This window comes from Salvelinus alpinus, chromosome 13 (genome assembly GCF_045679555.1).
Source record: "Salvelinus alpinus chromosome 13, SLU_Salpinus.1, whole genome shotgun sequence".
Classification (NCBI taxonomy): Eukaryota; Metazoa; Chordata; class Actinopteri; order Salmoniformes; family Salmonidae; genus Salvelinus; species Salvelinus alpinus.
Window position 1 is genome coordinate 5317171 of NC_092098.1, and position 26705 is coordinate 5343875.

At 43.9% G+C, this 26705-nt stretch overlaps 1 protein-coding gene across 3 annotated transcripts in view; it reads right to left on the minus strand.

Annotated features, from left to right (window-relative positions):
* Positions 1 to 26705, minus strand: part of ubash3ba (ubiquitin associated and SH3 domain containing Ba) — a 57357-nt gene that overhangs the window by 7787 nt on the left and 22865 nt on the right. For 2 of the 3 annotated variants that reach the window (XM_071337502.1, XM_071337503.1), the window contains exons 2-4: positions 4996 to 5049; positions 4232 to 4418; positions 3738 to 3936 (exon numbers count right to left, since the gene is read on the minus strand). In XM_071337502.1, the coding sequence (XP_071193603.1) occupies positions 3738 to 3936; positions 4232 to 4418; positions 4996 to 5049 (440 nt within the window). Of the gene's footprint in view, positions 1 to 3737; positions 3937 to 4231; positions 4419 to 4995; positions 5050 to 11482; positions 17627 to 26705 lie in introns of those variants that run through there. The other variant, XR_011667409.1, reaches the window with a different exon arrangement.

Sequence of the window (26705 nt, forward strand, 5' to 3'; positions counted from 1 at the left end):
TGGTAGGAGCGCAGAGTGGAGAATACATTCATTCAGTCTATCGTACACACTGAGGCAGAGGAACACAATTCCCAACCGTCTGTATGACTGCAGTGGCTACAAAAGAGGGAGGAATGTACGAAGCATGAAACGTTACTGCTTTCATTCTTAGTATGTTGTATTGCTTAACAACGGGTGGATCTAATCCTGAATGCTGATTGGTTAAAACCGCATTCCAGCCGGTGTCTATTGCACGAGTTACCAACGTCTATGACGTTAAAATGGCTATTTACTCTGTTCCATCTGACTGCGCAATCCACTGTCTCATCAGCCCAGCCAGGGCAATTTAAAAACTTGATCTCCACTATAAAAAGCATCTAGACATCTCCCATTTCTTTTAGACTAACATTTTGTTTTCAACAGCGGAGATTTGAATAAATCTTGCTGTCTGTCCGACATTTGCAAAAAAAAATCAATATTCAAATTCGATCTCCAGCTATCCCATAATAATGAACGTGTCGGGGTCGAGAGTCGGGACAAGAGACATGCAGGCAGCTTTTATCAGCCAGTCAAAATCAGCATAATTTTTATGGATATACAGTATCAGTCAAAAGTTTGGGCACACCTACTCATTCAAGGATTTAGATTATTTTCTATATTGTAGTAACTATGAAATAACACATATGTAATCATGTAGTAACCTAAAAAGTATTCAACAAATCAAAATATATTTTATATTTGACATTCTTCAAAGTAGCCACCTTTTGCCTTGATGACAGATTTTACACTCTTGGCATTCTCTCAACCAGCTTCATGAGGTAGTCACCTGGAATGCATTTCAATTAACAGGTGTGCCTTGTTAAAAGTTCATTTGTGGAATTTCTTTCCTTCTTAACGCGTTTGAGCCAATCAGTTCTGTTGTGACAAGGTATAGGGTGGTATACAGAAGATATCCCTATTTGGTAAAAGACCAAGTCCATATTATGGCAAGAACAGCTCAAATAAGCAAAGAGAAACAACAGTCCATCAATACTTAAAGACATGAAGGTCCGTCAATGCGGAACATTTCAAGAACTTCAAGTGCAGTTGCAAAAACCATCAAGCGATATGAGGCTCTCATGGCTCTCATGAGGACCGCCACAGGAAAGGAAGACCCAGAGTAACCTCTGTTGCAGAGGATAAGTTCATTAGAGTTACCAGCCTCAGAAATTGGCAATTAACTGCACCTCAGATTGCAGCCCAAATAAATGCTTCACAGAGTTCAAGTAACAGACACATCTCAACAACAACTGTTCAGAGGAGATTGCATGAATCAGGCCTTCATGGTCAAATTGCTGCAAAGAAAACACTACTAAAGGACACCAATAATAAGAAGAGACTTGATTGGGCCAAGAAACACGATCAATGGATATTAGACCGGTGGAAATTCAAAGGACTCATCTGAGTCACTGGCTTACTGGTGCTCTTCCATGCCATTCCTAGGAGGGGTGCGTCACTTGAGTGGGTTGAGTCACTGACGTGATCTTCCTGTCCGGGTTGGCGCCTCCCCTTGGGTTGTGCCGTGCGGGAGATCTTCGTGGGCCATACTCGGCCTTGTCTCAGGATGGTAAGTTGTATGGTTGGCGATATCCCTCTAGTGGTGTGGGGGCTGTACTTTGGCAAAGTGGGTGGGGTTATACCCAGCCTGTTTGGCCCTATCTGGGGGTATCGTCGGATGGGGCCACAGTGTCTCCCGACCCCTCCTGTCTCAGCCTCCAGTATTTATGTTGCAATAGTTTGTGTGTCGGGGGGCTAGGGTCAGTCTGTTATATCTGGAGAATTTCTCCTGTCTTATCCGGTGTCCTGTGTGAATTTAAGTATGCGCTCTCTAATTCTCTCTTTATTTCTCTCTCTCGGAGAACCTGAGCCCTAGGACCATGCCTCGGGACTACCTGGCCTGATGACTCCTTGCTGTCCCCAGTCCACCTGGTCGTGCTGCTGCTCCAGTTTCAACTGTTCTGCCTGCGGCTATGGAACCCTGACCTGTTCACCGGACGTGCTACCTGTCTCAGACCTGCTGCTCTACCTGCGGTAGAGATACTCTGAATGATCGGCTATGAAAAGCCAACTGACATTTACCCCTGAGGTGCTGACCTGTTGCACCCTCTACAACCAATGTGATTATTATTATTTGACCCTGCTGGTCATCTATGAACATTTGAAGATCTTGGCCATGTTCTGTTATGCTCTCCGCCCGGCACAGCCAGAAGAGGACTGGCCATCCCTCCGCCCCTCACAGCCTGGTTCCTCTCTGGGTTTCTTCCTAGGTTCTAGGGAGTTGTTCCTAGCCACCGTGCTTCTACACCTGCATTGCTAGCTGCTTGGGGTTTTTGGCTGGGATTCTGTACAGCACTTTGTGACATCAGCTGATGTAAGAAGGGCTTTATAAATAAATTTGATAGATGAGTCCAAATTTGAGATTTTTGGTTCCAACCGTCGTGTCTTTGTGAGACACAGAGTAGGTGAACGGATGATCTCCGCATGTGTGGTTCCCACCGTGAAGCATGGAGGAGGAGGTGTGATGTTGCTTTGCTGGTGACACCATCTGTAATGTATTTAGAATTCAAGGCACACTTAACCAGCATGCCTACCACAGCATTCTTCAGCGATACACCATCCCATCGGGTTTGCACTTAGTGTATCATTTGTTTTTCAACAGGACAATGACCCAAAACACACATCCAGGCTGTGTAAGGGCTATTTGACCAAGAAGGAGAGTGATGGAGTGCTGCATCAGATGACCTGGCCTCCACAATCACCTGACCTCAACCCAATTGCGATGAGTTAGACCGCAGAGTGAAGGAAAAGCAGCCAACAAGTGCTCAGCACATGTGGGAACTCCTTCAAGACTGTTGGAAAAGCATTCCAGATGAAACTGGCTAATGCCAAGTGTGTGTAAAGCTGTCATCAAGCCAAAGGGTGGCTACTTTGAAGAATCTAAAATATTTTGATTTGTTTAACACTTTTTGGATTACCACATGATTCCATATGTGTTATTTCATAGTTTTTGATGTCTTCACTATTATTCTCAATGTAGAAAATAGTCAAAATAAAGAAAAACCCTTGAATGAGTAGGTGTGTCCAAACTTTTGACTGGTACTGTATACAAAATAACTATCTATAGAAAATAGGTAAAACAAAATTAGGTGCAGCTTTGCAGTCTTTCCAGCTTCAGTTTGAAGTGATTGTGTTAGCTGTGTTGTTGGCTAGCTCTCGAACAACAGTGTCCTGACCACATTGTCTAATGCAGGTGAAATGTCGCATCATTAGCTCATTGTTATGGATGTATCCAAATAAATATCACTAGAAAACAGCTTAAACAAATGCAAATGCAGCTACTTTGTTGTTATTCTGGCTGCACTGTTTGACCTGACCGTAACGTAGCTGTAGTTGGCTAGCTAGCAAGCAAAGGATAAGAATGTGGCCAGCATGGTAATGGAACATTTAGAACGATCGACTGGGTCGCGTCCAGAGATACAGAACAATAAGACTGAACGATCGGGTCGTGTCTCTGGCAACCGAAACGATAGAACTAACGACCAGTCAGTTTGGGTAGCAACCTTAGATTTGTGTCGGAACTTGTGGAAGGATGAAACAGTGTGAATAAATGAATCAAAATACCACTTTCATTATTGGACTATGTTGGTAACCCGTTGTATATCCTCCAAACACCTGCTTTCATTTAAAAGTATTGTCCAATACATAAGTCCAATATATACCTGCTTTAGTAGCCGCCTCCGTGGCGAAGTCAGCGGCAAAGTCCTTGAGCACTTCTGCCACCTGCTCCTCCACAAAGAGGCCTATGAAGTTGGAAGAGGTGTAGAGCTCCAGGGGGAGAGGGGTAGGGAAACGACCCCTCCACGCCCCCACTGTAGCCTGTAGGGCCTCACTCAGTGCCTCCACCTTACCGTCCGCACACTGGAGAGAGAGGGTGACTGAGTTAGTTACATGTACAGTACAGACACGCAACTCTGTACACAGTGATGCGTAACACAGACATTGCACAGATACAGAGCGACGACAGCTGCGTCAAACCCAGTGAGCAGCATATACATGCACCATGGCACATTACACGGTAAAACAATGCCAAGAATCCAGGTCAAAGAAACCCAGCCAAGACGTGCAGTCACTGCCAGTACTGACGACAAACAGTCTCACGGTTTGTCCTGAAACAGACAAACAAGGGTCCCCCATTGGTCAGGGCAGTACTCACCATGAAGAACTGGCAGAGGGTGATGTGAGGGAAGATGTTGTGGGCCTTGTTCTTGCCGCAGGTGACCCGTGACTGCTGCCAGAAAGTGCTGAGCTGGTGGAGCAGGGGGCCACTGGGGCGCAGGTACAACACATACTCCCTGGGGAGAGGGTCGTCCAGAAATGGGTCGTCCACATGAGAGAACAACCTTGGGCGAGGATAAGGGTAGGTGAGGAGAAGGAGAGGGGGAGGTGAGGAGGGAGTCTCAGAGTAGGAGCACTGATTTAAGATCAGTCTCGCCTTTCAGATCATAACGAATATGACTATATGGACGAGCGTGGGGACCCGATCCTAGATCAGCATTCCTACACAAAGATGCCTTTGAAATATGAGCCTAGGGAACTGGATGTGGGCTACACCCTCAACCAACAACATGAGTCATGTCTTTATAATGAAGTGTCTGTCAAAATAGTATTTGACTTGACACTACAGTATTTTTCATTACTCTACAATATATTCATTCATATAACAACAAAAAAACATATTTCTCCATTTTATAAAGCGGTACTGTGCAATAAAAAGAGTGTCGGGTGAGTGAGTGGTGCATATTTGTTCCATCACCAGCAGCTAGCAACAGGGTTGCAGTAACAGAGTTACAGCGATGTCCTCATACAGTCTATGGACGGATGTTCTTAATGTGATCCGCTTGAATGATTACCACCTCTAACCAGGCCTTCACTATTAAGTCAGGAAGAAGTAAGTACGGGTGTGTGTTCAATACCCACCAATCACAGGCTGCCTGCACATTTCTGCCTCCCGTAGACACCAGAGCTTTTAGCCTGCAGAAAGAGAAAGAGAAAGACAGAGAGAGAGAGATGATCAGCAGAGTCTCAAAATCAATAGTGTCTTTACCGGAGGATGTTTTATTCGAACTTGTTCAAGAGTTTGTATTATTTCCATCTATCCCTGTATCACAGTACCCAGTACTGTACCACAGCGAAAAATGTATCCAAGTGTGCAGGCCTTGCAGTAGGTATGGCTATGGTTTGCATTTTATATGGCTCTAAATGTCACGACACAGTACAACCACTGTCGGCAAAGTCAACTTCTGTTTATTTGCTTCGGAGAGATATTAAATGAAGATGTGAAAACAGGGCTTATTAAGGGTTAAATAAACGACTGCTAATGCATGCTCAACACAAGCTACAGTGTTCATTCTTATCACACGCTAGGGAGGGAGGAGTTATCACACGCTAGTTCCTCTTACACGTTTTTAGTCATGAAGAAAACTGTGGCCACTGACCATCTTTCGACCGGCAAAGCATAGCCACTGTCCTCGTGTCACACAGCTGGAGTGGATGATATTCAGTGGACTGTAATCAATAGCTCCTTACACAACTCTTAACAGGCATCAATAGCACACTTAGGCTTCCGTGGCAAGATTGAGCGGTCAAGATAGCGATAGCGTTTGACAACATGCATGTTTATTTGTGTCTTTACGGACGGCGTGTATCCATGTGTGTTCGTGTCTGAGAGAGAGAGAGAGAGTCATTGTGTGCAGTGATAAAAAGGCAGCAGCTGTAGCTATATGTTCCTTGTTGAAATTAATGATTGAATATGTGAAGAAAATGCAAATGAGTTACTGCTGGGAAATTAGAAAAACACAAGCTCAAACTAAAGTGGGGAGAAAGTCACTTAGAAACATTATTATCTACATTTGATGCTATCTATGAAGCTACGGTATAAAAAGCTAGCTAACTGTGCCATTTCCCAAAGCCAGTCAGCTAACATCTATGGGATTTTTTTTACTCCGAGTGAGAAAGAGCTAATGACATTACAGTTAATGAGAGCTTCTCAGATTATAATTAGTGTCTTTTTATAAAACCTCTAAAATCACATGTTCACACTCAACAGTAACTCTGTAGGGACTAGAATACCTGCTATGATGATCAGAGGCTGTGCCAGGCAGTGCCAGCTGCCACATAACTCAAAGGACTACATATTAACCCAGAATACAAACTGACAACTGGACTACAACTCAGAGGACTTCATAACCCAGAATCCCCACTGACTACGGCACTGGGGATGGTAATTAAATGTGAGCCGCATGGACAGAGTTAAGTGGATGGACTCTTATGGACACACACTCCCTACTCTCAGTGTGACACTGTTCTATGTCACATTGTTTCACACCCACCTCAGTCAGCCTGTCCTCAATGTGTCGTTTGTACCTGTGAAGGATCAATATTCACACACACGGACACCTGCACGCACGAATAAACACTTCAAGTGAATGACACAGATGAGAACTTTCACACACCGTCACACACGTTCGGGATGCAACATACAACACCACGCTGTCTCTCTGACTCGAGCTGAGAATAGCAAAAGCCCTAGTTTATTTCAGATGACAATAGACCACCATTTGTTTGATGTTATCACAGAGGGCCATTGACTGATTCCTTTTCCTGGTTCTTCTCAAGGTTACTTCACTTCCTGCATCTCTTTCACAGGCTACTTACTAGTCACTTTAATAACGTTTACATATTTTGCATTACTCATCTCATATGTATATACTATATTCTATCCTATTCTACGGTATCTTAGTCTATGCCGCTCTGACATTGCTCATCCAAATATGTATATATTCTTAATTCCATTCCTTTACTTTAGATCGTGTCCAGATTGTGTGTTAGATATTACTTGTTAGATATTACTGCACTGTTGGATCTAGAAACACAAGCATTTCGCTACACCCGCAATAACATCTGCTAAACACGTGAATGTGACAAATAAAATGTTATTTGATGAACTGTATGCATTTTATTTCCGTTGGCGGTAAAGACTCGATCAAAAGTACTCGCGACTCTGCTTGATCACCATCAGTGAATGATTAACACACATTACCACACAGACTAAATGTACTGTCTTTCTTCTTTTTTTTTTTCATTTCTGTTCGCAGCATAGAAACAACTGAGAAGACTAGTCTACCAATCACCCTGTTTGTGACTCTGCTCTCTTACTTTGCGTGTCTCATGATCTCACCATCTGTCTGTGAATGAGTTAAGCTTGAAGTTGTATTTGTCACATGCAAAATAACAGTGAAATGCTTAACTTGCAAGCCCTTCAAACAGTGCAACGACAGGTTGATGTAAGCTATATACAGGGTCAGTGCCAGTGCCACACATACAATGTGCATACTAGAGCAGTAGAGGTAGATACAATGGTTTCATAAACTATTCATACCCCTTGACTTATGCCACAATTAGTTGTGTTTTTCAGAAACGTTTGCAAATGTATTGAAAGTGAAATACAGAAATCTCATTGACATAACTATTCAGACCCCCGAGTCAATACTTTGTAGAAGCACCTTTGGCGGCGTTTACAGCTGGGAGTCTTTCTGGGTACGTCGAAGAAAGTGCCACACCTGACTGTGCAACATTGGACCATTTTGCTTTTCAAAATTCTTCAAGCTCTGTCAAATTGGTTGTTTATCATTGTTAGACAACCATTTGCAGGTCGTCGTAGATTCAAGTAAAAACTGTAATTCGGACACTCGGGGACATTCACTGTCTCCTTGGTAAGCAACTCCAGTGTAGATTTGTCCATCTGTTTTAGGTTATTGTCCTGCTGAAAAGGTGAATTAATCTCCCAGCGTCTGATGGAAAGCAGACTAAACCAGGTTTTCCTCTAGGATTTTGCATGTGCTTAGCTCCTTTCCGTAATAATAATTATAATAACAATAACAATATAGCAGCAACATAAGTGGTGGGTGTTTGTGTGTATGTGACTTTGTGTGTGGGTGTAGTGTGTGTGTGTGCAAGAGTGTCAATGTGTATGAGTAGAGACTGAGTTTGCATTTAGTCAGTCAAAGGCATATGGTCCTTGGTGGGGGTAGGCAGCTATTGTCTATCTGTTTAAAAGTCTAATTGCTTGGGGGGGTAGAAGCTGTCTTAGAGCCTGTTGTTCCGAGACCAAATACTCCGCTGCCGCCAGCCGGACGGAAGCAGAGAGAACAGTCTATGGAAGGGGTGGCTGGAATGTTTGGTCATTTTTCGGCCCTTCCACAGACACTGCTTGGTGTGTACAGTATGCCCTGAGGATAATTGAGTGTGTAGACTAGACACTTCATAAAGAGGTGGAAGCAAATAAGTGTCAAAGACAACATTTACTATTACGTTTTTGTTAGCAGTGTAGAAACTATCCAAGACACGAGCAACCAACCAACCACCGTGATTATGACTACTCACTGTGTGTGTGTCTCGGCTCTCTGTGTGTGAATGATTCATAATGGAAACAGAGTCTGCATCCCAAATGGACCCCTTTTCCATGTATAGTGCACTAGAGTTGACCAGGGTCATAAAGCAGTGCCCCATATAGGGAATCAGGTGCCATTTGGGACACATCCAGAGACCCCACCATCACCACTATGTGACCAGACCTCTTGGAGTGAGAAGCTAACAGTGAATGTAGTGCCACTCTGGTGTTCACAGTCGGCGAGCTATTTTTACACTAGCTATCCCCACAGAGAGAAAGCATGGCCCACAGAGCAGTGTGCCTGCCTGCCGCCTGCCGCAATACATTCTAGGATAAGAAAGTCCTGATTACCTCACCAGATGGCTCATACAGTCATGTAGAGAAAACACAAGAGACATACGGACATTTCCATGTAAAATTACCCATGAGCACCAACATATGACATTCAAAGGAGTATGTAAAATTGGGTGTGAAATATTTTGCAAAAGTAATTCATATATACACTACCAGTCAAAAGTTTAAGAACACCTACTCATTCAAGGGTCTTTATTTGTACTATTTTCTACATTGTATAATAATAGTGAAGACATCAAAACTATGAAATAACACATATGGAATCATGTAGCAACCAAAAAAGTGTTAAACAAATCCAAATATATTTTAGATGTTAGATTCTTCAAATGTGACCCATTTCAGGAAACTAGGCATATGTCGCTAGTCATGACTCACAGGAGAGACATTAAAAAATATATATATTATCAAAATGCGTTTTTGGGCAGAAATGCCTTCTGGAATGTGAACTTTCAAGTGCCTTAATAACAAACTTGTGGCATCTGTAAATACGAATACAATTGTAAAATTACGAGCCTTGTTGGTTAAGCCACAGAAAGAGACAGCAACCTTCCCACTAGCCATGATTGGCTGAGATAATGAGTGGGCTAGACATGCTGTGAGAGGAGTTCGGATTGGTCTGCCATATAGAGAGCTTCTGTCTATTTGAGCTGGTCAGTCTGTTGGTAATCATGTCAAACGTGGCATTAAAGAAAATATACACTGCATCTCAGTGCTAGAGGCATCACTACAGACCCTGGTTCGATCGGGAGTCCCATACGGCCGCGCACAATTGGCCAAGCGTCATCCGGGTTAGGGGAGGATTTGGCTGGGGTAGGCCGTCATTATAAATAAGAATTTGTTCTTAACTAACTTGCCTAGTTAAATAAAACGGAGGTACATTTTACCGAAACTGTTACCAAACTTTGCATCGCCAGTAAAAATGTGTTTTCGTCAAATGTTCTGTGTACATTGTTAAAAGCAGTCCGTGCATTGAGTTGTATGGTTTGTTAAATTTGGAAATTAATGGTTTTAATTTGGCATATATTTTAAGTGAAAAATGTGAGTTTCAGCACAATTCCATTACCATGGAATTGCCCACATATAGTGAGGGAGACATGTGGAAGCATAGGCCTACACACATACACAGTATATTCCACCTTTATTCAAGGGAGAAACTACGCTGAACAAAAAAAATTAAACGCAACATGTAAAGTGTTGCTCCCATGTTTCATGAGTTGAAATGAAAGATCCCATTCATTTTCCATACTCACAAAAAGCTAATTTCTCTCAAATTGTATGTACACATTTGTTTACATACCCGTTACTGAGCATTTCTCCGCCAAGATAATCCATCAACCTGACACGTGTGGCATATTAAGAAGCTGATTAAACAGCATTATCATTACATACTGTATATGCACCTAGAGACAAAAGGCCACTCTAAAATGTGCAGTTTTGTCACACAACACAATGCCACAGATGTCTCAAGTTGAGGGAGCAAGCAACTGACATGCTGACTGTAGGAATGTCCACCAGAGCTGTTGCCAAATAATTGAATGTTAATTTCTCTACCATGAACCGCCTCCGTTGTCTTAGAGAATTTAGAAGTATGTCCAACTGGCCTCACAATCGCAGACCATGTATATGGCATCGTGTGGGCGAGCAGTTTGCTGATGTCAATGTTGTGAACAGAGTACCCCATGGTGGCGGTGGGGTCATGGTATGGGCAGGCGTAAGCTACGGACACTGAACACAATTGCATTGTATTGATGGCAATTTTAAATGGAAAGAGATACCGTGAAGAGATCCTGAGGCCCATTTTCGTACCATTCATCCACCGCCATCATCTCATGTTTCAGCATGATAATGTATGGCCCCATTTCACAAGGATCTGTACACAATTCCTGGAAGCTGAAAATGTCCCAATTCTTCCATGGCCTGCATACTCACCAGACATGTCACCCATTGAGCACGTTTGGGATGCTCTGGATCAACGTGCATGTCAGCTTGTTCCAGTTACTGCCAATATCCAGCAACTTCGCACAGCCATTGAAGAGGAGTGGGAAAACAGTCCACAATCAACATCCTGATCAATTCTATGCGAGAGACGTGTCGCGCTGCATGAGGCAAATGGTCTGACTGGTTCTGATCCACGCCCCTACTTTTTCCCCCCAGGTATCTGTGACTAACAGATGCATATCTGTATTCTCAGTCATGTGAAATCCATAGATTAGGAGATAATGAATTTATTCCAGTTGACCGATTTCCTTCTATGAACTGTAACTCAATAAAATCTTTGAAATTGTTGCATGTTGCGTTTATATTTTTGTTCAGTATAGATAGATCTCCTATTTCTGCAGGAGATCTACTTATGAGATCACAGCGACCCAGAGGCGACCGAGTCTGACACCAATAACAAGTAGGACACTGCCCTCGCATAAAACATTTGGCACACAATCAAACGGAAGTGTGTTAGAACTCGTTTTCTCAATATTCTCAGTACAGCGTTCTATGGAAGACACCCCAGTGTGGCTAATATAAAGTAGCTAAATCTATGTAAGTGACACTTACAGCGACACAGACTAAAATACTTTGATCAGCTTATCATCTCATGAGGATTAGTGTGAGAGAGTTTAACTCATTCAGGGGAGACTAGAACACTGTAATATAACACACACACACCTGTTAAAATGCTAGCTTGTCACGTTCTCCAGTGTGTGTGCTGGCCAGGTCTCCAACCCCCTCCACCCCTCTAGTCCCTAACAGTGATGGGAGAAGAAAAAAAAAATCTATAGTTACATATCATATTTGATGATATTGTAATAGATTATATCATATTGACAATATCTCAACATACTGTCATTTTTGCTCTAGTTGGCTGTACCTGCACCAACAACCTTCATTAGCTAGATCTCCATCTTGTTTTTAAAAATATGGAGGTATTTTGTTTTTACGCTCTTATTTCCACGACTGATCAAAACTCGTTTTCTCATGGCTCGTCCTTCTGCAGCCGACATACGGTCAGCGAAATGTTTGGAACATCGCAATACATATCGAACCGAGAGAGTCGCAATACATATCGTGTCGGCATTTAAGCATTGTGATAATATCATATCGTGAGGTCCCTGGCAATTCCAGGCACTAGTTCCTAGCACCTCTCCTCACCTCGTCCACCCCGCCCCTCCTCGGTTGCAAGCAGGAACTCAATGATTTATTTATAAACTGCATTTCCTGTTCAAGGCAAGCAAGGGATAAAAAAGGTTGGAGTGCACTCCGATAATGTACAATCATAGTTGTGGTGTGGTGAAAGGGAGTGTGGATTTGTCTGAATGGACATGTTGCATAGCCGTAGTGTATGTATGTTTTTGTTCTGGAATAAAATCACAACAGGATCAAGCGGGAGGAACCTAACTGCTTGGTGATAAAGAAGAGGAGATATTTGAGCGAGTACAACATTTAGGAAACACTTTGGAGGGAGCTAAAAACATACTCATCTGGTTGCATCCCCTATCAGCATCTGAGCTACAGCTCCCGCTGGCCCCTCCCCGACTCAGCCTCTATGGGGAAATTCACATTTCCTGTTTACAAAGCTGCCAGTGAGCACACATCACTCACCACTTATCACACTGACCGTGCAGAGAAAACTCCTCATCCACAACACACAAATCAACTGCACCTCCAAAACTATCAACAGAGGACGTGTCCTTCCCTGTATCTGGCCTGGCTTCTGACTCGCCCTTAGACAGCTGAGATAAGGCTTCACGGGCCTGATCCTCCTGCATCATCAGCCTGCGTTTGAACTGAACCACACAGAATAAGAAAACACTTCCTCATCCTCACCAACTGTAGGGCCTTTTTTCAACAGCAGTTACCGCATTCCTGTTGGATGACCTTGAAGAACAACACATTCTGTATGCCTCCGAAATGGCACCCTATAACCTACATAGTGTACTACTTCACAGTGCACCCTATGAGCCCTGGTCAATGTAGTGCACTGTGTAGAGAATAGGTGGCCATTTGGGACAGAGCCTATGTCTCAGTCTCGGTGCTCTGTTGTGCCGTAAACGCATCATCTCCAGCTCCGATCAGTCTCAATGAGACTCACTACATATCCCTACTCACTCAGGGAGGAGTGATGGCACACCTCGCTGTAATGTGCAGAGGTAGGCAGAGCAGGGAGGGGGTGAAGAGGGGAGGAAGAGAGAGTTCTAAGACAAAGAGGATAGAGGGGGGGGAAGAAAGAAAAGGATACGGAAGACAACAGGAGGGAGACGGAAGAGAGTTAGGCGTGCTGATCCTCTGTGCTTAAACCACACAAAGCCCATTCTGTGCTGTACTGTCTTGCGCGAGCTGCTCAAACATCTTCTGAACCCAATAAAAAAAGCTCAGCCCAGTAATTGGTTGTGTAAGACATCTTTGTTATCCAGGGCCAGTATTCATAAAGCTGCTCAGAATAGGAGTGCCAATCTAGGATCAGGTCTCCCTCCTGTCCATGTGATCTTATTCATTATCATCTAAAAAGGCAAAACGGATCACTGATCAGCACTCTTACTATGAATACGGGCCCCGGTCTCTAGTACTGTGAATTCATTCATTGTGGTTAACAACTAGGCCTGAACTCTTTCCGTTCAGTGTCAAGGTTTCCCTCAGACCGTAGTCTCTCTACAAAGCCAACAGTATGATGAACCCCTCTGCCAGTGTCTCACACAATCACTCAATTCATAAAAAACTTTTTTTTTTTTAAAGAGGGTAGAGATAGCGGTGGGTGACACCATTAAGTACAGAGCAAGAGAGAGAGAACGAGAAAGAAAAAACACATTTCCATCCACAGTTATGAGAGTTAAGTCATACCGTATAAAACATTTTTTTTTAAATCACAACAGCTGTGATGGAAACAGGAAGTTTCAGTACAATTTTTAATAAGTGGTGTGATCTGTGTCTGTAAAATGTATTATGCGAGAAATGGCGGTGGAAACATCTTTATGTGCAAATATTGATATAATAATCATATCGAAGTAAACTTGGGAGTCACAGATGAAATAAATGATGAACTTCACAGGGTGGTGAAAGCGCACGGTGATGAGCTTGATGCTCCTTGCCAATAAATATTGAGGCTCTTGTTCTGGTTACATGATCGATGCTTGACAAAAATATTCCATAATACACTCATCCTGTAGGATAGCCTACCCGCACAGCCTGCGAGCTGTTGGCTAGAGCGCACGTGCCAAGACCAGAGTAGGCACATTTGCTATTTAACGCAACGCTATTTGACAAAACTATCGGTAGAGGTGATAATGCGATGGAAACACACTGAACTTGAGATTTTTTTATTCGGTACATGAAAACGGAAGAAAGAAGAGAACAAGAAGCTCACATGGAAATGTAAAACCAACTACTAGTCCGTCTAACATTGGGAGTCTCCAGGCGGAACACTATACAGCAAGGACAGATGTGTGTGCAACGTTCTTCTTCATTGGTATAGTTTATCTTATCCGTTAGTCAGCACCACCTCATCTAAACGGTGTGTGTTCTTTATTTCATTCCCTTTCTCTCCAGAAGAGCCACCAGAGAGATATGGTAGTGTCCTAAATGGCACCCCATCACCTATATAGTGCCCTACTTTTGACCAGAACCCTAAAGGGCCCTGGTCAAAAGTAGTGCACTAAATAAGGAGTAGGGTGTAATTTGGGACATGGCCATAGCCTAACATCTGTCACACAGAAAGCCGAGTCAAGCTCAAGGAACCAGCAACATTTCATCCATCAGGTCCTCCCTATTCTACTCTAGCCTGGGTAGACCAGACTAAACACTGTACTTAGGTGGTGAGCGAATCGTACAGTCAGGTTTAACCAGGGCTGTGTTCAGTACAATTTTTAGTTCTGGCACGTTTAATTGAAGGGAAACGGTGCTGTACTGAACGACCATTTGAAAAACGGAACGTGGTTGGGTTGTGAAACGCTGTCAGCATGGCCACTGCCGTTTAAATATTTCACTCAATGCGTCAAGCCACACCCACCATGGTACATCCGCAAGACTAACCTACTTGTCAAACTGTAGAAATAGTAGCCCTTTACTGAAGTAGTACAACTTCAAAAGACTGGCTAGCTTTGCAAGGGGCACAAATAAAAATACTAAATAATACAACAATTAATAACCAAAAAACGCTGATGTCACTGTAGCTATTTGGATATGTTTTCCCCTCTATTGCATAATGCATGAGATGCTGAGTCCACAGAAACAGTAAAACACTAGTCTTTTGGTATTCACTTTTAGTTGACACAGAAGAGCCAGAGTAATCAATACAAAATATCTCCTCTCAAAGTCTGTCCTCAGTGGCTCAGATCAGGTTACAAATGCATGAAGGCATCATGCATGCAACCCCCCCCCCACCCCACCCCCACACAGTCAAACACATCCAAAAACATTTTTTTAAACCGTCCCTCTCATTTTGGTTGTGGTCTAGTCCATGTGTGTGGCTTTAAGCTACAGTATATTACCAACGACACTACAGCTTTCTGACTCAAGTCTACACTGTATCTACTGTCAGCAATCAAACCATACTTATTTTGAAATTCAAAAGAATTCCATCTATTCCAGCAGATCTGAATCTGTCCACCATGCATGTTTGTCTCTGGGGGCCTGCTTGCTGAATGCACACGGTACAGAGCCTCAGCGAGCTATTCTGCAGACAGTCAGTAACCCCCCCCCTCCCCACACACACAAACAAACAAAGGAACATCAATATATCAATTTGCTTGTAGGCTACATCTAGCAATGTGGTAAACATCTCTACTGGATGTCCCTAGAAATGCAACTACAAAGCTTTTGGAAAACGGAAACAAGAACAGGAGAGAGAGAGTCTCCAATAGTGTTGGATCTGTGCCATTCACTTGTGTTGCTCATATCTTCAATGCAATATCAGTTCCCATTGACTTGTAGTGACCATAACATTGGCTTTCCTTGTTATTGCCACAAAGTACCAAAGGAAGGGCTTATAGTTATTGATAAGAGATCATACATGTTCCTCAGGACTCGTTTGTTGAACATTTTAAAAGTGTATGTTAGTCTGATGTGTATAAGGAGGAGAATCCAGATGAAGCGCGGAGTATTTGTAAAATTATTTACATTTACATTTACATTTAAGTCATTTAGCAGACGCTCTTATCCAGAGCGACTTACAAATTGGTGCATTCACCTTATGATATCCAGTGGAACAACCACTTTACAATAGTGCATCTAACTCTTTTAAGGGGGGGGGGGTTAGAAGGATTACTTTATCCTATCCTAGGTATTCCTTAAAGAGGTGGGGTTTCAGGTGTCTCCGGAAGGTGGTGATTGACTCCGCTGACCTGGCGTCGTGAGGGAGTTTGTTCCACCATTGGGGTGCCAGAGCAGCGAACAGTTTTGACTGGGCTGAGCGGGAACTGTACTTCCTCAGTGGTAGGGAGGCGAGCAGGCCAGAGGTGGATGAACGCAGTGCCCTTGTTTGGGTGTAGGGCCTGATCAGAGCCTGAAGGTACGGAGGTGCCGTTCCCCTCACAGCTCCGTAGGCAAGCACCATGGTCTTGTAGCGGATGCGAGCTTCAACTGGAAGCCAGTGGAGAGAGCGGAGGAGCGGGGTGACGTGAGAGAACTTGGGAAAGTTGAACACCAGACGGGCTGCGGCGTTCTGGATGAGTTGTAGGGGTTTAATGGCACAGGCAGGGAGCCCAGCCAACAGCGAGTTGCAGTAATCCAGACGGGAGATGACAAGTGCCTGGATTAGGACCTGCGCCGCTTCCTGCGTGAGGCAGGGTCGTACTCTGCGAATGTTGTAGAGCATGAACCTACAGGAACGGGTCACCGCCTTGATGTTAGTTGAGAACGACAGGGTGTTGTCCAGGATCACGCCAAGGTTCTTAGCACTCTGGGAGGAGGACACAATGGAGTTGTCAACCGTGATGGCGAGATCATGGAACGGGCAGTCCTTCCCCGGGAGGAAGAGCAGCTCCGTCTTGCCGAGGTTCAGCTTGAGGTGGTGATCCGTCATCCACACTGATATGTCTGCCAGACATGCAGAGATGCGATTCACTACCTGGTTATCAGAGGGGGGAAAGGAGAAGATTAATTGTGTGTCGTCTGCATAGCAATGATAGGAGAGACCATGTGAGGATATGACAGAGCCAAGTGACTTGGTGTATAGCGAGAATAGGAGAGGGCCTAGAACAGAGCCCTGGGGGACACCAGTGGTGAGAGCACGTGGTGCGGAGACAGATTCTCGCCACGCCACCTGGTAGGAGCGACCTGTCAGGTAGGACGCAATCCAAGCGTGGGCCGCGCCGGAGATGCCCAGCTCGGAGAGGGTGGAGAGGAGGATCTGATGGTTCACAGTATCAAAGGCAGCCGATAGGTCTAGAAGGATGAGAGCAGAGGAGAGAGAGTTAGCTTTAGCAGTTCGGAGCGCCTCCGTGACACAGAGAAGAGCAGTCTCAGTTGAATGACTAGTCTTGAAACCTGACTGATTTGGATCAAGAAGGTCATTCTGAGAGAGATAGCAGGAGAGCTGGCCAAGGACGGCACGTTCAAGAGTTTTGGAGAGAAAAGAAAGAAGGGATACTGGTCTGTAGTTGTTGACATCGAAGGGATCGAGTGTAGGTTTTTTCAGAAGGGGTGCAACTCTCGCTCTCTTGAAGACGGAAGGGACGTAGCCAGCGGTCAAGGATGAGTTGATGAGCGAGGTGAGGTAAGGGAGAAGGTCTCCGGAAATGGTCTGGAGAAGAGAGGAGGGGATAGGGTCAAGCGGGCAGGTTGTTGGGCGGCCGGCCGTCACAAGACGCGAGATTTCATCTGGAGAGAGAGGGGAGAAAGAGGACAAAGCACAGGGTAGGGCAGTGTGAGCAGAACCAGCGGTGTCGTTTGACTTAGCAAACGAGGATCGGATGTCGTCGACCTTCTTTTCAAAATGGTTGACGAAGTCATCAGCAGAGAGGGAGGAGGGGGGAGGAGGGGGAGGAGGATTCAGGAGGGAGGAGAAGGTGGCAAAGAGCTTCCTAGGGTTAGAGGCAGATGCTTGGAATTTAGAGTGGTAGAAATTGGCTTTAGCAGCAGAGACAGAAGAGGAGAATGTAGAGAGGAGGGAGTGAAAGGATGCCAGGTCCGCAGGGAGGCGAGTTTTCCTCCATTTCCGCTCGGCTGCCCGGAGCCCTGTTTTGTGAGCTCGCAATGAGTCGTCGAGCCACGGAGCAGGAGGGGAGGACCGAGCCGGCCTGGAGGATAGGGGACATAGAGAGTCAAAGGATGCAGAAAGGGAGGAGAGGAGGGTTGAGGAGGCAGAATCAGGAGATAGGTTGGAGAAGGTTTGAGCAGAGGGAAGAGATGATAGGATGGAAGAGGAGAGAGTAGCGGGGGAGAGAGAGCGAAGGTTGGGACGGCGCGATACCATCCGAGTAGGGGCAGTGTGGGAAGTGTTGGATGAGAGCGAGAGGGAAAAGGATACAAGGTAGTGGTCGGAGACTTGGAGGGGAGTTGCAATGAGATTAGTGGAAGAACAGCATCTAGTAAAGATGAGGTCAAGCGTATTGCCTGCCTTGTGAGTAGGGGGGGAAGGTGAGAGGGTGAGGTCAAAAGAGGAGAGGAGTGGAAAGAAGGAGGCAGAGAGGAATGAGTCAAAGGTAGACGTGGGGATTATTCTTGCCAATTGTTGACAAGCATGCGCCTGTTAAGAAACTGTCGGAGCCCACTGGCTCGATGATGAATGGAAAAATTGTATGGTTCAAAGAAATGCAAAAAAAGGTGGCACACAAGTCAGGTTGTTCATCTGTTTGGTTGACATACCAAAACAAGATAAATAAATAAAAACTATGGATAAAGTCTTTGGAGCACCTTAAATGATAGGGAGTGGCTCCTAATCCATGACTGGATCTTTTATTTCTGAGGCTCAGTATCCGTGAGTGTGCAAATTCTTGCAGTATCTCACGGGAATTTGGGACTTCACCTCATTTTCTCATGCCGAAATCAGATTAGATACATACAGGGCCTTCAGAAAGTGTTCATACCCCTTGACTTATTTCACAATCTGCTGTTTACAGCCCAGATTCAAAATGGATTAAATATTTTCTCACCCATCTACACACAATACCCCATAATGACAGTGAAAACATGTTTTTAGAAACTTTAGCAAATTTACTGATAATTAAATTACAGAAATTCTCATTTACATAAGTATTCACACCCCTGAGTCAATACATGTTACAATCACCTTTGGCAGTGATTACAGCTGCAAATCTTTCTGGGTAATTCTTTAAGAGCTTTGCACACCTGGATTGTACAATGACTCCCTAGTCCTTGCTGATGCAAGCATACCCATAACATGATGCAGCCACCACCATGCTTGAAAATATGAAGTTTCTCAGTGATGTGGGTCGGATTTGCCCCAAACATAAAAGTTTTAAGGACATAAAGTTAATTTCTTTGGCACATTAGTTGCAGTATTACCTTAATGCCTTATTGTATATTTGTATGCGGTACAAGCTTCCTTCCTTTTACTCTGTCATTTAGGTTAGTAATTTGGAGTATCTACAATGTTTTGATCCATCCTACCATCAAAGCCATTAGACTAACTGTTTTAAATGTCACCATTGACCTCATGGTGAAATCCCTGAGCGGTTTCTGTCCTCTCCGGGCACCTGACTTAGGAAGGATGCCTGTACTTTTGTAGTGACTGGGTGTATTGATACTCCATCCAAAGTGTAATTAACTTCACCATGATCAAAAGAATTTTCAATGTCTGTTTTCTTTTTTACCCATCTACCAATAGGTGCCCTTATTTAGGAGGTTTTCCAATGCCTCGCTTGTCTTTCTGGTTGAATCTTCGTTTGAAAATCAATGTTCGACTGAGGGACCTTACAGATAATTGTATGTATGTGTGGGGTAAAGAGACGAGGCAGTCAAAAAAATTATGTTAAACACGATTATTGCACAGAGTCCATGAAACTTGTGACTTGTTGAATACCTAGCCACATAGCCAGCAGGGTTGCATCAGTTTTCATTGGACTAGAGCTAGCTAGGCTGGCTAGCTAGGTAGCTAACACTAGCTAAATAACATGAGCTGATCATCATGTAGCAGCCTGTGCTGACTAGCGTCGTTAGCATGCTAAAATTAGTTAGCTAGCTAGCAAAAATCAAGGAAAGTGTACTGAACGCATGACAAAATATTGTTTCAACATTGTAGTTGCTATTGATGTTTTGGTTGTTGTTTCTTTTGCTTAGTGACATTGTGAAAATCATATTTTTGCCATTTAACTCTAATTTAACTACCGGTATGTTTCAAAGAAGTCCTAAATTCCTGCGAAATTTTGTGCACTCACGGAGAGGGAGCCTCAGAAATAAAAGATCCGGTCACGCATTAGGAGACACACCATAAGTGATATTATGGGAAGAAAACCCAATTAATCTCCATAGTTTAGTGATGGGTCATTTATAACAAAACCTTTTGATATAGCCAGTCATTTCAATGATTATTTCACCGGTAAAGTGGACAAACTGAGAAGTGAAATGACAACATTGAACAGTGGACCGCCATATTTGTGTATTGAAGATCTATTAAATGTAAGAGAAGGATTGCCGTTTTGAATTTAGTCAAGTTTGTGTGTGGAAGAGGTAGAAAAACAGTTGTCATCAATGAAAAACCACCAGGTATAGACAACCTAGATGGGAAATGACTGAGAATGACAACCTAGATGGGAAATGACTGAAATGACAAAGATGTTTTCGTTAATGAGTCGGAAGCGAAGGATATAATGTCGCTCCCAGACAAGGCCCAAAACCCCGTCATACGCATTAAGAAAATAAGGAAATAGAGGGGGCGGAGATCATGGTGCCTTGTGAGAATTCGTTGGCAAGTGGGTAACCCGCCTCTACCATCCGTTCTATTAGCCAACATGCAATCCCTGGAAAATAAACTGGATGAGCGCCGTTCGAGACTATGCTACCAATGGGACATTAAAACCTGTAATATCTTATGTTTCACCAAGTCGTGGCTGAATGACAAGGATAATATACAGTTAGCTTGTCCGTGAATCGGCAGGACAGAACAGCTACGTCCGGTAAGACGATGGGTGGGGGTGTGGGTCTATTTGTCAAAAACAGCTGGTGCACAACGTCTAATATTAAGGTTGTCTCAAGTTATTGCTCGCCTGAGATAGAGTACCTCATGATAAGCTGTAGACTACACTATCTACCAAAGAGTTTATCTATATTTTTCATAGCAGTCTATTTACCACCACAAACCGAGGCTGGCAGTAAGACCACACTCAATGAGCTGTATTAGGCCATAAGCAAACAAGAAAATGCTAATCTAGAAGCGTCACTCCTGGTGGCCGGGGACTTTAATGCAGGCAACTTAAATCCGTTTTACCTCATTTCTAACATGTCAAATGTGCAACCAGAGGGGGAAAAGACCACCATTACTCCACAGAGACGCATACAAAGCTCTCCCTTACCCTTCATTTGGAAAATCTGACCATAATTCAATTTGCATGATTACAAGCAAAAAAATAAGGCAGGAAGTACCAGTGACTTGTTGAATACAGAAGCGGTCCAATGACACAGATGCTACAGGACTGTTTTGCTAGCACAGACTGGAATATGTTCCGGGATTCATCCAATGGCATTGAGGAGTATACCATCTCAGTCACAGGCTTCATCAATAAGTGCATCCACGACATCATCCCCACAGTGACCGTACATGAATATCCCAACCAGAAGCCATGGATTACAGACGACAACATCCGCACTGAGCTAAAGGCTAGAGCTGCTGCTTTCAAGGAGCGGGACACTAATCCGGACGCTTATAAGAAATCTCCCTAAGCCCTCAGACAAACCATCAAACAGGCAAAGCGTCAATACAGGACTAAGATTGAATCCTACTACACCGGCTCGGACGCTCATCGGACGTGGCAGGGCTTGAAAACTATTACGGACTAAAGGGAAACCCAGCCACCAGCTGCAGAGTGACGCGAGCCTACCAGATGGGCTAAATGCCTTTTATGCTCGCTTTACAGCTCGCTTTATGCTTGCATGAGAGCACCAGATGTTCTGGACGACTGTGTGATCACTCTCTCCGTAGCCGATGTGGTCAAGACCTTTAAACAAGTCAACATTCACAAGGCCGCGGGGCTAGATGCATTACCAGGACGTGTACTCAGAGCAAGAGCGAACCAACTGGCAAGTTTCTTCACTGACATTTTCAACCTCTCCATGAGTGAGTCTGTAATACCTACATATTTCAAGCACAGCACCATAGTCCCTGTGCCCAAGGAAGTGAAGGTCACCTTCCAAAATGACTACTGCCCTGTAGCACTCATGAAGTGCTTTGAAAGGCTGGTCATGGCTCACAACACCATGATCCCGGAAACACTAGACCCACTCCAATTTGCATACCTCCCTAACAGATCCAAAGATGACACAATCTCAGACTCCACACTGCCCTTTCCCACCTGGACAAAAGAAACACCAATGTGAGAATTCTGTTAATTGGCTACAGCTCAGCATTCAACATCATAGTGCCCACAATGCTCATTACTAAGCTAAGGACCCAGGGATTAAACACCTCCCTCTGAAACTGGATCCTGGACTTCTGGACGGGCCACCCCCAGGTGGTAAGGGTAGGCAACAACACATCTGCCACGCTGATCCTCAACATGGGAGCCCCTCAGTGGTGCATGCTGCTTTTCCCCCTCCTGTACTCCCTGTTCACTGACGACTGCATGGCCAAGCACGACTCCAACATCATCATTAAGTTTACTTTTGACAACGATGGTAGGCCTGATCACCAACAACGATGAGACAGCCTATAGGGAGGAGGTCTGAGACAACCTCTCTCTCAACCTAAGCAAGACAAATGAGATGATTGTGGACTACAGGAGAAGGAGGGCCGAACACGTCAGAATGATAGTAGAGAGAATGATTTATTTCAGCTTTTATTTATTTCATCACATTCCCCAGTGGGTCAGAAGTTCACATACACTCAATTAGTATTTGGTAGCATTGCCTTTTAAATTGTTTAACTTGGGTCAAATGTTTTGGGTAGCCTTCCACAAGCTTCCCACAATAAATGTAGTGAATTTTGGCCCATTCCTCCTGACAGAGCTGGTGTAACTGAGTCAGGTTTGTAGGCCTCCTTGCTCGCACACGCTTTTTCAGTTCTGCCCACACATTTTCTATAGGATTGAGGTCAGGGCTTTGTGATGGCCACTCCAATACCTTGACATTGCTGTCCTTAAGCCATTTTGCCACAACTTTGGAAGTACGCTTGTGGTCATTGTCCATTTGCGACCAAGCATTAACTTCCTGACTGATGTCTTGAGATGTTGCTTCAATATATCCACAATTTTCCTGCCTCATGATTCCATCTATTTTGTGAAGTGCACCAGTACCTCCTGCAGCAAAACATCCCCACAACATGATGCTCCCACCCCGTGCATCACGGTTGTGATGGTGTTCTTCGGATTGCAAGCCTCCCCTATGCGGTGTCAGAGGAAGGCCCAAAAAAGTGTCAAGAACTCCAGTCACCCAAGTCATAGACTGTTCTCTCTGCTACCGCATGGTAAGCGGTACTGGAGTGCCACGTCTAGATCCAAAAGGCTCCTTAACAGCGTCTACCCCCAAGCCATAAGACTGCTGAACAATTCATCAAATGGCCACCCTGACTATATGCATCGACACCCCTCCCGCCCCTTGTTTTTACTCTGCTGTTACTCGCTGTTTATTATGTATGCAGTCACATTACCCCTGCCTACATGTTCAAATTACCTTGACTAACCTGTACATTGACTCGCTACCGGTAACTCCTGTATATAGCCTCTTATTTTATTGTGCTACTGTTTAAAAATGTTTTACTTATTTTCTTACAACTGCATTGTTGGTTAAGGGCTTATAAGCATTCGACGCATGTGACAATTTTTTTTATTTGAGTGTCCCCACAAGTGTGGAAGCTGAAGTAATTCCACTGCCTAAAAATAGTAAAATACACTTTGCTGGCTCTAACAGCCACCCAATCAGTTTGCTCCCTGTTCTTAGTCAACTGATGGAGATAATTGTGTTTGAACAAATAAAGATATTTTTGAAAGAACAAGTTAACTACTGACTTTCAGCATGCATATAGGGAAGGGCACTCAACTTGCACTACATTGACTCAAATGACTGATGATTGGCTAAAATAAATTGATAAGATAGTTGGCACTATATTGTTAGATTTCAGTGCAACCTTTGATGTTATTGATCATAATTTGTTACTGAAAAAAAACGCAATTGTTATGGCTTTACATCACATGAATGGAGAATTACTTATCCAATTGAACTCAGAGAATATTCATTAACGGAAGCTTCTCTAAAATCAGATATGTACAGTGCGGTATACCTGGGCCTTTACTCTTTATTTTTATACAAATTATTTGCCATTTGTCTTACAAGAAGCTAAAATGACTGTATGCCGATGATAACACACTCTACACATCAGCACCAACAGCCAGTGAGCTCACTGAGACTCTTAGCAATCAGTTACAGTCAGTGTCAGAATAGGTCATTGACAATAAACTGGTCTTAAATACATCTAAAATCAAAAGCATTGTATTCGGTTCAAAGCATTCCCTTAGACCTCAACTGGAGTTGTGCATTGTCATGACTCTCTCCTTGGTGAGGATCAAAAGGCGCCAGATCAGCTCGGTACAGGGCTGACAGCCAGACCCCACCCCTCTCTCCCACCAGAGAGGAAGGCCGGTTTGAAACTTTCTCTCGCTTGCCCTGCAGTAAAAATCCCTTTGTTACACAGAGAGACTTCACCGCCAAAAACGTCATCAAACAACGGACACTGGGATAATATATTTCAACATCCAAACGTTGGAGATGATGAGGGATGGAATATGGAAAATTAAATGTCTATTTTGTGATGTCATAAAAAATTTCAGGAAGACTGTACAACGGAAATACTAACTTAGGAAACACATTCTAGCTGTAAAGTTTCCACCCTACAGGATGTTAATACAATATGAAGAGCAATGAAACTGTTTGAAAAGATCGAAAAATTAGTGTAATGAGTTTTTTCATGTCTGTTGCACATTAACTAAGCCACGCCCCTAATGAGGTCAGAGTTCGTGTCCACATGGTTGAACCACCCTCCAAGGCCAGAGTGCTTAAAAGGACTCAGAGAATTTAAACACAGACCACGAGGACGTGGTCCACACGTTGAAATGGTTAAAACTACAAGACCAGAAAATGGTAAGACCCTCTGAAACTCGACGAGTGACGAAGGTGAAGACTAGACCAAACATTCATATTCTGCAGTCGGTATCTAAAGTAGTCTAGGATATTCGACCAAAGACGAGAGGGAAGAACAGATCCCTCTCACCACCATAGGTACCTCTGATGTACCCATTTTAACAAACACTCCAAGACAAGGACATTGTGAACTCTGGTGGACAACCAGAGACTTACATCGAACTACTCGCCATAGAGGGATCGAGTGGTTTACCGCACCCTCCCGCCCGACTAGATTCACTACTCTGGACGGTTCGGACCTAGAATATGTGGATAACTACAAATACCTAGGTGTCTGGCTAGACTGTAAACTCTCCTTCCAGACTCACATCAAGCATCTCCAATCCAAAATTAAATCTAAAATTGGCTTCCTATTTCGCAACAAAGCCTCCTTCACTCATGCCGCCAAAAATACCCTCGTAAACTGACTATCCTACCGATCCTTGACTTCAACGATGTCATTTACAAAATAGCCTCCAACACTCTACTCAGCAAACTGGATGTAGTCTATCACAGTGCCATCCGTTTTATCACCAAAGCCCCATATACTACCCACCACTGCTACCTGTATGCTCTCATTGGCTACATATCCGTCGCCAAACCTACTGGCTCCTGGTCATCTATAAGTCTTTGCTTTGCTAGGTAAAGTCCCGCCTTACCTCAGCTCACTGGTCACCATAGCAACACCCACCGTACCACGCGCTTCAGCTGGTATATTGCACTGGTCATCCAAAGCCAACACTTACTTTGGCCGCCTTTCCTTCCAGTTCTCTGCTGCCAATGACTGGAACGAATTGCAAAAATCTCTGAAGCTGTAGTTTTTTATCTCCCTCTCTAACTTTAAGCATCAGCTGTCTGAGCAGCTTACCTATCACTGCACCTGTATACAGCCAATCTGTAAATAGCACACCCGACTACCTCAACCCCATATTATTAATTACCCTCTTGCACCCCATTATCTCTACTTGCACATCATCATCTGCACATCTATGACTCCAGTATTAATGCTAATTTGTAATTATTTGCGCCTCAGGGCCTATTTATTGCCTACCTACCTCCCTACTCTTCTACATTTGCACACACTGTACATACATTTTTCTTTTGTGTTATTGACTGTACGTTTGTTAACGTGTAACTGTGCTGTTGTTTTTGTCACACTGCTTTGCTTTATCTTGGCCAGGTCGCAGTTGTAAATGAGAACTTGTTCTCAACTGGCCTACCTGGTTAACTAAAATATATATATATATTTTTTTTTAAAGAGACAGAAAGACATCTACGCGTAAATATGTTGCATGTCTAATCCGAATGAGCGGTTGTCAGGGTGCTAAATATTCTGACTCCGGTGGGCGTAGTTTCCAAATGTATGTACGAGAAGTTGACTCCGTCTCTCTCTCTCTCCTTACATAGCCCCCCCCCGCCCCTTTCCATTGTGTAACCAAACGGTCATGTTTTTGTTAGTCCACTAGGGACTGTTTTCATTGCTTTATGTTAGCAATCAATAACCTATACTGTGTGTGTTTATGTATTTCTGTGTGATTTAGTTAGTAAATAAATAAGCCAATTTGTGTATCGCTGATTCATCATCAGGGTTTGTGCAGATTTAAGAAAGTCA